The sequence below is a fragment of the Vitis vinifera genome, chromosome 13, assembly GCF_030704535.1.
Source record: "Vitis vinifera cultivar Pinot Noir 40024 chromosome 13, ASM3070453v1".
NCBI classification, from domain to species: domain Eukaryota; kingdom Viridiplantae; phylum Streptophyta; class Magnoliopsida; order Vitales; family Vitaceae; genus Vitis; species Vitis vinifera.
In genome coordinates, this window is record NC_081817.1 from 4,935,230 (window position 1) to 4,949,199 (window position 13,970).

The window sequence follows — 13,970 nt, forward strand, 5'->3', positions numbered from 1 at the left end:
AATGAGGAGGAAAAAATCCCCAAAAAAAAAACAAAAACAAAAAAAAAAAAATGGTCCGACGACTTTCCCCACAATCCATGTTAAATGAGCATAATTTTCCAAGACGAAGAAAATTAGGTTATTTAGGAGTAGAAATTCATGCGATCATCCTTTCAGAAAAAAAGTCACAATCTGTTGCGACTTTACAAAATTTTATGGTTCTAGATTTTCATTTTCACATTTCCCACGAGCCCCACGGCCCCCACCAGTTTCTCACCCAACTCTCACCCCCCACCTCCGCCTCGTTGTCTCATTTTGTGGCAGCATTCGCCACGTCATATTCCCCCGCCAATAGTCGGCAACCATATATAATATATATGTATAATTTCGGATTGGCCAGATGGCTATGGTTTTTGCTGCATCGTTGAATATTCCCTCTCGTGATTTTGACTTAATTACGGGCATCTTAGGATTTTTAATCAACTTTTCTTTTATTTAAATAAATAAATAATGCCAGCTAAAAAGCTATTTGCTTTCTTTCTAAACATATATTCCACCCCTCAAGTCTTTCTCTTTAATTTAATTTAATTAATTAAATTCAGTGATGGAAAAGAAGGTGAGCGTTTGCATGATAACGGTTTTCAATAATAATTTCATATTTTTTAAAATGAAAAAATTAAAAATATGTTTGATAATTATAAAACTGTTTTATATTTTTTATTTTTATAAATAAAAAATAAGATATTTTTAGATAATATTTTTTTTTAAAATATTTAAAAAATATATATATAAATATATATAATGGTTAAAAATAAAATTTTATAATTTTTTAATAGACTTTTATTTTATAAAATATTAGATAATAATTTTAAAAATTATTTTTCAAAATTTGTTACTAAGAATGTTTCTTTTTTTTACTAGTATGAGAGATAAGTACGGACTTAAATATGATATTAGGTCAATCTTTTTTTTTTATTTTAATTTTATTTCTTATTTTAAGAAATAATATACAAAATAATTTAAAATAAAATAAAAGAAAAGTTACAGCAAGTATTAAATATTAAAAAATAATAATGTCATCATAAAGTGTGATATGACGCTGTGTGACGTCACTCTCTCATCCGTCTTCCCGGGCTTTTCTTCCTATTTATGTTGGACATGTTCTCCGCTTTTGCTTTGAGCTAACTCAACCAGAGAGTTCCTCCGCCGTCGCCACCACAGCCTACCGCCTACCGCCTACCGCCACCTCCATCACTTCTACCACTTCCTCCTCCTCTTCTAGAAATGGAAAGCGCTGAGAACAACAAAGCACCGGGGACTACTGTTTCAACTCCTCTTCCGTTTTCTCCAACTTCTTCTTCTAATTCAGGTCTCCCCCGGTCTCCTCCTGCCCTTGTCGTTCTCAGCCCTTGTGCTGCCTGCAAGATCCTCCGCCGGCGATGCGCCGATAAATGTGTTTTGGCTCCATACTTTCCTCCCACCGAGCCCCTCAAATTCACCATTGCCCACAGAGTCTTCGGAGCTAGCAACATTATCAAGCTCTTGCAGGTATATTTACATCTCTCTCTCTCTCTCTCTCTCTCTCTCTCTCTCTCTCTCTCTATCTATATATGCATATCTCACACATGTGGAGCTTCATTTTGGGTTCCATTAGATCTGTTTTGGTTGTGTTCAATTCATTCCTAGATCGAGGAAGGTCTGTATCTTCAAGAATAAATTTTCTAAAATATAGTAAAGGATTAATTTTTTTTTTAAAAAATTGAATGGTTTGAAAAGGAGAATTTGCCAATACAAATATAAAGTTAGCACCACTTTCTTCACAATGGGCTTCTTTTTTTATCACCTGTGAGAAAAAGAGGGCGTGCGTCCTTTATTCAAGATATTTTTCAACTTGAGTTTGGTATACTCTCTAGCAGCCATGGAAAAGCTTAAGTTGTATCTTTTGACTATACACAACTATCGCCATAAATGTGTATACAAGTGGCAGCAGTTGTTCTAGCTATCGTAGCTCAGTTTGAAAGGTCTGCCTCCTTCTGTTTGGCCAAGAAAATTTTCCACAAGTCCTAATCAAAAGTGTGTTCATTGAACAGCATTCCCTTACTTTTTAACAAACATGCACTTTTTTTTTTTATATGACATAGTGGATTCCGCGCAATCTTTTCAATTATTTATGCTAAGTGACAAGAAAAAAAAATTGTTTCATGTTTCAGGATCTCCCGGAATCCCAGAGAGCGGATGCTGTGAGCAGCATGGTGTATGAAGCAAATGCGAGAATTCGGGACCCCGTGTATGGATGTGCTGGCGCAATTTGTCACCTTCAGAAACAAGTGAGTGAGCTGCAGGCACAATTGGCTAAGGCCCAAGCGGATGTCATCAACATGCAATGCCAGCAAGACAACTTAGTGGCCATACTTTGCATGGACTTTCAGCAGCAGCAGCAGCAGCCACAATATCAGCAGCAACAACAACAACCATTTGAGTTCAATGGGAGCTTCTTCCTTGAGGATGGCAATCTTGTCATGGAGCCTCTGTGGACATGATCATAAAAAGTGATCCTGAGAGAAAGTTCAGAGTATGACTCCAAAGTGGGGATAATGAGATGATGTAGAATATACTTAAAAACAAATTAGAATAAGAAAAAGATGGGACAACATGTTGTTTCATTAGTCATATTGATGGGGAAAGGTGGTTGAAAAAAAAGGGAAATGGGTTAATGAGCCTTACCTGCATTCTTCCTACCTATAATCTTCCCCAAAGACCATCTCATTAGGAAAAGAAATTAAAGAGCAAGATCAGCAGAAAAATAAACTCGATGGGATTTGAAAAAGAAAAAGACAAGAGAGTAGAAATGGAGCTGTCTTTATTATTAAGTACTTCTGCCTTAAATGAATATGCAACTTTTTGGTGAACTAATTTCATCTTGTAACCAGAAAATTACAATGGGTTCCTTGACCAAACTGTATATGTGTTGAGGTTCCCCTTTGATTTTTGTTATCATGGAGACAAAGTTGCAACTTATGGTTTGAGTAATTATACTACTTTTTTGAGGAATAGACTGATGATCTTTTGTAGTGGATGCATGCCTAATCACTTGATCCATTCAAAGATGTGATAAAAGGCAATTTAGTGGACGCCGGTAGTACTAGTACTACTACTATATCGACATATTCCATGACCATACAAACAAGGTGTACGTGCTAATTAATTCAAATGAATGATCATCATGCATGAGTCGCAAATGGAATGATTCCAAATTCTCTTTCAAGAATACTACATGAGTTTTCTTTTATGGGAAAGTGCTTTAAGTCATTAAATTTGAGTTACAGGGCTTCCTAAGAAATAAACTTTTTCTATTGATTTTCCTTTACTTCCCTACTTATCCATTGAGAATTTAAACACATTGCCTTTCAAAAGGGTACTTCCCAAATTCAGAAATATTGAACTTTGGCAAAATGTTTTGACCAAAATGTAAGTACAAGCCCAAGGACTGTCTGAAAAACTCAAGTAATTAATAGCAATTGGGTCAATGGCCATTGCTCCAGCAATCTATTTGGAGGTGAAAAAAAAACCTTGTTTGATAATTAATAGCAACTGGGTCAATGGCTCTTGCTAAAAAAGAAAATAGGAAATATGAGGTTAATTTGTTTTGGTAAATGTTTTTCAAAACAGTTTTTGCAAATGTTCTATGATGTATTATAAAAGAAAGGCATGTTTTTAATATTTTTAAATATGTTTTAATTTTTTTTTATGTCTAATATTTATTTTTAATCATTCTATATTATTGTATAATTATTTTTAAAAATGATTATTAAAAAACAAGTAAAAACAATAGAAAATAATTAACAAATATTTTTTGAAAACACCTTATTTTTTATTCTTAAAAACTAAAAACAGAAAAACAGTTTTTAATTATCAAATATATTTTTATATTTTTATTTTGGAAAATAGAAAACTATTGTAAAAATAATTATCAAATAGACTTATGGTGTTTTCAAGAACATCTTTTAATTATTTTCAGATATTTTTCTTTATTTTTTAAGTATTATTTAAAAAAATAATTATATAGATATGAATAACGACTAAAAATAAAATAATACATATAAAAGTTATTTTTTAAAACATGTTTAAAAACATAAAAACATATTAAAAACATTTCAATCGACAAACACTTCTAACGGTTTTCAAAATGCTTTTATTTTTTTGGCTGTTCATCAAATAGGACAACTGCCCTAGCAGCCGCAGGCCCTTAACAGACAACCCCTTAGGACAGTGACATGGTAGACATAGAGAGTGCCTTTTGAAGTAGGTCACAAGTCCTCTGGCGGACCCCTTTGGAGATAGTGGTGGGGGCTTCACACTCTGAAACCACAAAAATAAAAATTAAAAATTAAAATAGTAAAGAAGATAGAGAGCTCACATAAAGAGTGAGAAATGGTTATAGTCAACGCATCTATGATGAGAATGGACCGCCAATACAGTCGACACCCAAACTAGTCCTACATGAAACGCAAATTTAACGCGTTTTCTCTGCCAACGATGCATTGTATCACGTGCACTCCGCGTGCCTCCCTATACTCATGTCCTCACATTATATCACCAACCTCAGTGTCGGCAAATCATTGGTCCAATGTTATTTTATTGTATTTCTACCATGGACACAGAATATATCTTTTGACAAACTTGCCTCCCATCTAATCCCACATTATAAAAATTCGAAAGTCAAATGCCAAATTGTGACCCATATCAATCATTTTGTCACTATTGTGATAAAGCTTTCTATGCATAGAATCTTATATTGTTCTTTAATATGAGAAGACAAGGTAAAGCTTGTAGGGAGATACCCAGACAAATGCAAATAGTTCTTCTCACATTTACAAATATGTAAATTGTGGAGAGATGATTAGCTCCAATGTACGACCTCCCACCAAATCTAGTTATGATACCATTTTTGTAAAAGTTTAGACTTCTAGGATTTTGATTCAATATGTGCTATAAGAGTAATGGGTATAAAACACATTTATGAGAGTAATGAGTGTGAAACCAAAATATAATGATTCTTAGTGTGTCCTACATATCATGTTTATTTGTAACATATTGTCATTACTTTTCGGTTTGTTCCTTTCCTTTTCAAAGACCCAAGAACAAGTAATATTTGAAAGGAAAATGCTTGGACAATATACTTTATTAACTCCAAAAAATTGGAGATAAGTAGCGTGAAAAAGAGAAATTTAAAGATTCTAATTTATTTTTTAATGCTATATTTTACTTTGTTGCGATGATTTTAACTCGGGATATTCCATGGGAGAACCCATTAGCATGAATTATGATACTACATCATTTCTGCTTTTACGATTCGATTTAAAAAAAAAAAATGAAGATTCAAACAAAAGATAGTGATGAATATGTACGATTGATTCAAATTTTGAGTCAAAGATTAGATTATATTAGATTAGATTAGATGCGGAATATGTAGCAGGTAGCCTTGGAAGTCTTTTGATACTTTATATGATGAAGATTTTTCTTAAGCGAAATAATTAGGACACCATTCCTTACATATTGCTTGTCAATTAACTGCTATAACTAGCTCTGTAGCTAATCACATCTCAATTTGATAGGGAGACATGGCCATGTGATGTGGTTCACACAATTCCACGATTGCTTTCCATTGTTGTTATTTTTCATGAGATGAAATGATTAAAATTGAAGAACCTAATCCATTAACGGAAAGATGATAAAAACTCTGACCAACTCTATTTAAAACGTGCAAGCATAGATTGTCCCATTTGCCTTTCCAAATTAGAGTGACAAGAACCAAAAATTTTGATTCGACTGGATAATGGAGTTTGCTAATTATTCTTTTATATCTCAAAGAGTCAAGCATTTTGATGATTAATACGGGGAATATATGTATGACAAAGACAATCGACCATGATGTTTTCGCATACAAAGAATGTATACTTATTCCCTACGTGTACTATGTAGCTTCCTACCAATGACAACAAAAAAATGTAAGATATAGAGGTATTGTTGCATTAGCACTCATACGCCTGCATGGCATCTTGGAAGCTCAATTATTATAATGCTACATGTTGTAATCAATTAGACATAAAATTTTCAATTCAAATTTTAATTTTAATTTATTTATTTTTTCCGAATTTCTTAATGTATGAAAAGTCAATCAGTGGCCATAGAAAAATGGACGGTGGGATGCTAAATTGATTCACACAAACGTGACATGCCTCCAAATGCTCGAACTGGAAGTGAGAAAAGAGGTACAGATAAAGGAAATTTTCAAAATTCAAAGACTGCGCGGATGCATGCAGCTATGAAGGAATTAGTATAATCTGTGGGTTGGGGAAAAGAAGTGAATCAAAAGCTAAGGTTTCAACATCAGTCTTAGTCATTTTTAATGTTATGGGCCGTTTGGAGATGAGACCTTTTCAAACAAACGTGGTCTTGTTCCCATTACCAAAATTTCAACCATGCACCATTAATTCTTATATTGTTTATGACTTCATACTAATTATAAGTCTAATCTTGAGAGCGATTTTCATTTTTTTTAAAGAAGGAAAGAACATGAAGAGAACCAACATTTGTTCTTATCAATGAAGCTTGTTTTTCTTCCTCTTTAACGTAAAGTTTAATGCAGCAGTGGACAACAGCTAGCTTAGACTTCTTCTTCAATGCATGCAATTTTCTTCTGCAGCTACAAAAGCCGCTCACACGTACCCTTTATTTCAAAGAGTTCATACCAAAAGGTTGTACCTGAAGATATAATCTTCCTCTTTCATCACCATGGTCAGAAAAGATGCACCGCAAGGGATTCAAACACTATCTTAAACATTAAATGGAGAATCTAATGCTACCAAAGTCAAATCAAAATGGACAAAAATTATGTGATTGATTAATAAATGAAGCTTCTCGGGGTTGTTAATTACCAATATGTCCGGCCAGGAAAAACTTCAATTTTGGACCTTGTAGCCGTTGAATCATTATGTGTTCAGATCGATCTCTTGTAGTATATGATTTTGGGCGCTTAGTGGGGTGGGCATGACGGAAAAGATAATTGTATTGAGGAAATGAAGAAGTTTGGGGAATTGACCTGGAAAAGATGCATATATAAATGCAACTTGGTTTCCCATTTATGGTCAATGTAAAAGAGTAGTGAAATACGGCAAAAAGGCCAGCAAGAAGAGACACTTGAAGCTGTCGTGTGGACTGTGGAGTCTAGCTTCATGAAAGAATGACTTCAGCCAATTTTGTATATATATATATATATATATATATATATATATATATATATGTCTTGAAGACTGAGATATTGGAGACACTCGACTCAGACTGGGACTGGGACTCAGACTCAGTCCGGGCTCTGATGGATGTGGAACGAGTTTAACCAGTTTTTCTTCATCCCCTTTGACGGTTCATTTTCCTTGTATAGCAAGGAATAAGAATGACAATGATCCCACACCAATTTTCAGGTGACTAACAAAGTCATTTCTCAATTCCCATTGAAGGTGGTTTCATTCTCAATGTGTATCCATGTAGGTCTTCCGGCGGTTGTTTGAAGAATGAAGAGATTGACCGTCACTCATCCTTCATTATTTATTTCTTTTCTTCGTGTCTTTGTCATCTTTTAATATTATATGTCGGTTGATTACTATATTTGGTTATCAGAAAATACCAAAAAAGAAAAAAATGTTAAGGTAAATAACTTTATCATGTTAGTTTTATAATAAAAGAAAAAATAATTAAAGTTTTATTTTTAAACATCAGTACTTGTACCAAAATCAGTAATTATAACCCAAGAAATCTAGATTACCAAAAGCAACAACCAGACCTCAAGACTTGCAACAATATGAACAAAATAATGTTAATGATTAGTTAGTTTATTATAAAAAATTAAGAATTGTTAGAGTAACAACTACAGTTGGATTAATAAGTATATATATGTAAAAGACTCTAAAACAATATGGATTAATAATAGATACTCTTATGGTTGCTTTCTATCAAAAACTGAAAACCCTTTTTGTTGGAAATCAAGCCCACGTCGCCTTCCTGCCTGTGCATGTTCCTCCCCATATTTAGCATCCTCTGTTTACTTCCCTGAATTAGTGTAATGTACAACCTTTATTATAATTGATTTAGGAGTAATTCTAGCAAGGTAGTTTATTCACTTTCCATGTAACACTTTCCATGTAAGGGAAATTCCGTCTGGTGATAGTGTACCATTCCGGAATTATCTCATATCTGTAGACTATTTATTTATGCTTTCTTTCATTGTAAAAAAATAGTATCACAGAATGAATTGAGTCTGTGTTCCTCCATAGTTTGTCTTCAAATTCTTCATATTTTAGTCTTCAAATTCTTCATGGTATCAGAGTAGGTTTAATCCTGTCTCATCGTCTTCATCTTTAGTCAGTATTTTTTTTCCTACTCAATTCTATTCTTCTAGTTTATGCCTAAATACGGTCCAGCCTTTGGAATGGCTACCAACTCATCATCCTCTACTTCTGATATCATCATCTCATCGTCTTCATCCTCTCATCAGATGGAAACCTCTCATCTTCCAATCACAGCCCATAAACTGAATGGGCAAAATTATTTGCAATGGTCTCAGTCCATATTAATGTTTATACGGGGAAAGGAGAAAGATGACTACATCACCGGAGCTTCGGCGGCACCAAAAACCACAGCATCAACCTACAAAAAGTGGATAGCAGAAAATAATATGGTCATGTCCTGGCTAGTCAACTCTATGACCACTGACATTGGTGAAAATTTTCTGTCATTTGATACTGCCAAAGAAATCTGGGACATTGCAAAAGAAACTTTCTTAGACAAGGAAAACACATCTGAAATCATCCAGATTGAAGGCATCCTCCACAATTTGCGTCAAGGAAACCTTACGGTAACTGAATATTTCAATACTCTTACTTGTCTATGGCGTCAACTTGATACGTTTGAGGTTCATAACTGGAATTGTGTTACAGATGGTTTGTTGTATAAAAAGATTGTCGAAGGGAAACGTGTGTTTAAATTTTTGTTAGGCTTGAACAAAAATCTTGATGAAATCAGAGGAAGAATCATGGGAGTAAAACCTCTACCTAGCCTCAGAGAGGCATTCTCTGAAGTCCGTTGCGAAGAAAGTTGGAAAAATCTCATGATGGGATCCCATCAACAACTGATATGGCAGAAAGCTCGGCTCTTAAGACTCAATTCGCTCCTTTTGACAACCGTAAAAAAATTAAAGGAGGTAGACCTTGGTGTGATCATTGCAGAAAGCCGGGATACTCAAGAGAAACTTGCTGGAAGATTCATGGAAAGCCAGTAGATTGGAAGCCACGTCAACCACCTGAGAAAAAAGGACGAGGCAATCATGTGGCTACCGATGAACAATCGCCACAACCTGAAGCTAGCCCTTTTAATAAGGAGCAAATGGAGATGCTTCAGAAACTACTGTCTCCTCTTTTGTCAGTACAGTCACAAACTGGCTCATCTTCCAACCAGGTCATTGGTTCCGGAACCTTGGCTCACAAAGGTAATTTTTTGAGTGCCTTCACTGCTGGTAAGAAACGTAAAAAACCTTGGATCGTGGATTCAGGAGCATCTGATCATATGACGGGAGATGCGACAATTTTTGATACATATAGCTCATGTCCAAATAATTTAACAGTCCGAATAGCAGATGGTTCACTATCAAAGGTTGCCAGAACAGGTTCAGTTGTGCTATCAAGGGATCTTACTCTCAACTCTGTTCTCCTTGTTCCTAACTTGGACTGTAATCTATTGTCAATTAGTAAACTCACTAAGGAAAAGAGGTGTATTACTAATTTTTCCTCCACTCACTATGAATTTCAGGATTTGGATTCGGGGAAGACGATTGGCAATGCTGAGGAATGCTCTGGACTCTACATCCTTAAGGAGCGCCACGATCCACAAGAACAACCTCAAATGGCAGTTGGTAGTAATTCTTTTTCGGTTTCATGTCAAAATAACGATAGTGCAATTATGTTGTGGCACTATCGCTTAGGTCATCCAAATGTTAAGTATCTCAAGCATTTATTTCTGTCATTATTTAATAAAAATCCAAAATCCTTTGAGTGTGAAATCTGTCAATTATCAAAGCAAGTCCGGTCTCATTTTCCCATTCAACCCTATAAAGAGTCTAGTCCGTTCTCAATGATTCATAGCGATATCTGAGGTCTGTCAAGAATAAAAAATGTAACTGGTACTAGGTGGTTTGTCTCATTCATAGATGATCACACTAGATTAACTTGGGTATTCCTCATGAAAGAAAAATCTAAAACGAGTCAAATTTTCAAAAATTTTAAAAATATGATTCAGACCCAATTCCAGTCAAAAATACAAATTCTAAAGTCTGATAATGCTAGGGATTATTTCAACTCCATTCTCGGAGAATTTCTAGCACAAGAAGGGATAGTTCACTTAAGTTCATGTGTTGATACCCCACAACAAAACGGAATCGCTAAAAGGAAAAATAGGCATTTGTTAGAGGTGGCTAGATCACTAATGTTCTCCATGAATGTTCCAAAATTATTCTGGGGGCAAGCTGTCCTTACGGCAGTCTACCTCATCAATAGGATGCCGTTTAGGGTACTAAAATTCCAAACACCTTGTCAAACACTCCTAAAATCCTTTTCGACTACTCGTCTCATCTCCACCGTCCCACCCAAAATTTTCGGGTGCTCTGTCTTTGTTCATATCAATCAACAACATAGAAGTAAACTTGATCCTAGGTCACTCAAGTGCATCTTTCTTGGGTATTCTTCAAATCAAAAAGGGTATAAGTGTTACTCTCCGGTCACAAGAAAATTCTACAATTCAATGGATGTCACCTTTTTTGAAACCCAGCCTTACTATCCCAAAAACGATATTCAGGGGGAGAATTCAACTCAGGAATATCAATTTTGGGATCTTGAGTCATTCAGTGAGTCACCCATCACCACTGAAAATCACATTCCTCCAGAGTCATTTAATCAGCCCGAGTCCATTGTTGACTTGTGGGATAAGGAGCACATCCAAGAGGAAACGGAGGAAGGAGCACTTTCTCAACAAACCCATGAGGCTGAACCAGGTCCTAATCCAAGCAAACTTCCAGGTAACAACGCTCCTGATGGTACTGTTGATTCCGAGTTAGAAAATGATATTCTTAATATGCCCATAGCTTGGAGAAAAGGAGTTAGATCATGCACTCAGCATCCCATTGGAAATTTTATTTCTTATGATAAGCTATCACCTACGTTTCGTGCATTCACTTCTAGCATCACAGAGATACAAGTTCCTCGGAATATTCAGGAAGCTTTCAAGTATCCTAAGTGGAAGGCGGCAGTCGATGAGGAAGTTCGGGCCCTGGAAAAGAATGGTACATGGGAAATTACTGACCTCCCAAGAGGTAAGAAACCAGTTGGGTGTAAGTGGATTTTCACAGTAAAATACAAGGCAGATGGTAATGTGGACAGGTATAAGGCTCGGTTGGTCGCCAAAGGATTCACCCAATCCTATGGCATTGACTATCAAGAAAATTTTGCTCCAGTTGCCAAGCTCAATACTGTTCGTGTACTTTTATCCTTGGCAGCTAATCTCGATTGGTCGCTTCACCAACTTGATGTGAAGAATGCCTTCCTCAATGGTGACTTAGAGGAAGAAGTTTACATGGACATTCCTGCTGGACTTGAGACGACATCAAATTTCAACAAGGTTTGCAGACTCCGAAAATCCTTGTATGGTCTCAAACAATCTCCCAGGGCCTGGTTTGAATGGTTCACTAAGGTAGTGAAAGGGTACGGATTGGTTCAATGTCAATCCGATCACACATTATTTGTGAAACACTTCCCAGAAGGGAAGCTGGCAATTATCATTGTATATGTGGACGACATAATTTTGACAGGTGATCATGAAGAGAAAATTGACTTACTTAAAAAATTACTGACAAAGGAATTTGAGATCACGGATCTTGGAAACCTCAAGTACTTTCTCGGAATGGAGATTGCTAGGTCAAAGAAAGGTATAGCAGTCTCACAACGCAAATACGTTCTGGACTTATTGAATGAAACAGGAATGCTAGGATGCAAGCCGGCAGAAACACCGATGGATACAACTGTCAAACTGGAAGAAAGTGATGGAAGTGCGCCAGTTGATAAAGGAAGATATCAACGTCTTGTGGGGAAACTCATCTATCTTTCTCATACAAGGCCAGACATCGGCTTCTCCGTTAGTGTGGTAAGTCAATTCATGAATAATCTAACCGAAAAACACATGACTGCTGTGATCAGAATATTGAGGTACCTCAAGATGACACTGGGAAAGGGTCTCTTCTTTCAAAGAACAACAAAGAAAGAGATTGAGATTTTTTCAGATGTAGATTGGGCAGGTTCAGTGACTGATCGGAGATCAACTTCAGGCTATTGTTCATTTGTTTGGGGGAACTTGGTTACATGGCGAAGCAAGAAACAGTCAGTGGTAGCCCGTAGCAGTGCTGAGGCAGAATTTCGTGCTATGGCACAAGGTATCTGCGAGGGAATCTGGTTGAACAGGCTGTTAGAAGAATTACGGGTTCCATTGAAGCATCCCATAGTGTTATACTGCGACAATCAAGCTGCCATCAGTATCGCTAAGAATCCGGTTCATCATGATCGAACTAAGCACGTGGAGATAGATCGACACTTTATCAAGGAAAAGATTGAAGAAGGAGTTTTCAAAGTCAACTACACTCCGACAAACTGTCAAACGGCTGACATTCTCACAAAAGCTCTTGCTCGAGTTAACTTCGAAGATCTGACAGAAAAACTTGGAATGATCAACATCTACAACGCGGCTTGAGGGGGAGTGTTGGAAATCAAGCCCACGTCGCCTTCCTGCCTATGCATGTTCCTCCCCATATTTAGCATCCTCTGTTTACTTCCCTGAATTAGTGTAATGTACAACCTTTATTATAATTGATTTAGGAGTAATTTTAGCAAGGTAGTTTATTCACTTTCCATGTAAGGGAAATTCCGTCTGGTGATAGTGTACCATTCCGGAATTATCTCATATCTGTAGGCTATTTATTTATGCTTTCTTTCATTGTAAAAAAATAGTATCACAGAATGAATTGAGTCTATGTTCCTCCATAGTTTGTCTTCAAATTCTTCATATTTTAGTCTTCAAATTCTTCACTTTTATGGTATCAAAGCCAGACATAACCCTTCCCTTTGTAATATCCATAAAGATACTATATTCTCTCTAACCAAGAAGAAACTCCAGCATTCTTGAAGAACAACAACTGCATCCATGGCTTCTTCAAAGCAAAACTCACTAGACATCATATCTCCACAACCATCCAACACAGCGCCTGGAATACACATGCTTTAACCACCCTCTTCTTATTAAATTCGACAAAGACAACTATATTCTTTGGCATACTTAGATGGAAAATGTAATCTAGGCCATTGGGTTTGAAGAGCATATTAAAGGGCTAAAAGAATGTTCACCCATGAAGACAAGAACATGAGAAATGAATCAAGAATTTCTCAATTGGAGACGTATGATCCTAAGTTGGATCTATTTGTCTCTTACCCTAGAGACATAGAACAAATTATTGGGCATCAAACGTCTCATGTAGCATGGATTGCACTAAAGAAGATCTTTTCCACTTCATCTAAAGCAAAGATAATGCAACTTAAACTAGTGTTTCAAACAACTCGAAAAGGATCACTCTCCATGATGGAATATATCCTCAAATTAAAATCTCTTACAAACACTCCTATAACCATTGGAGAACCAGTACTATAGGAAGACCAAGTTTTACAACTTGTTGGTGGTCTTGGAACTGAATATGATCCAATAGTGGCCTCTCTAACTGCACATGAAGATGACATCAATCTTTATTCTGTTCATAGCATTCTCCTCATGCATGAACAAAGAATCAATGAGCAAACATCCATAGCAGAAGATGAAGTCTTTACTGCACACATAACTACTCAAAACCA

At 36.0% G+C, this 13,970-nt stretch overlaps 1 protein-coding gene across 1 annotated transcript; it reads left to right on the forward strand.

The window, feature by feature from the left end:
* The first annotated feature begins 1,150 nt into the window (after nt 1-1,150).
* LOC100259896 (LOB domain-containing protein 1) lies at nt 1,151-3,032 on the forward strand. The gene is made up of 2 exons (XM_010660139.3): nt 1,151-1,527; nt 2,190-3,032. The coding sequence occupies exons 1-2, from the start codon at nt 1,264-1,266 to the stop codon at nt 2,517-2,519; spliced, it is 594 nt and encodes a 197-aa protein (XP_010658441.1). The 5' UTR covers nt 1,151-1,263; the 3' UTR covers nt 2,520-3,032.
* Nucleotides 3,033-13,970: the final 10,938 nt, after the last annotated feature.

Coding starts and splice junctions, on each gene's coding strand:
- LOC100259896 (XM_010660139.3), top strand. CDS start 1,264: ATGGAAAGCGCTGAGAACAACAAAGCACCGGGGACTACTGTTTCAACT. Junction 1,528..2,189: donor ACATTATCAAGCTCTTGCAG/GTATATTTACAT, acceptor TTCATGTTTCAG/GATCTCCCGGAATCCCAGAG.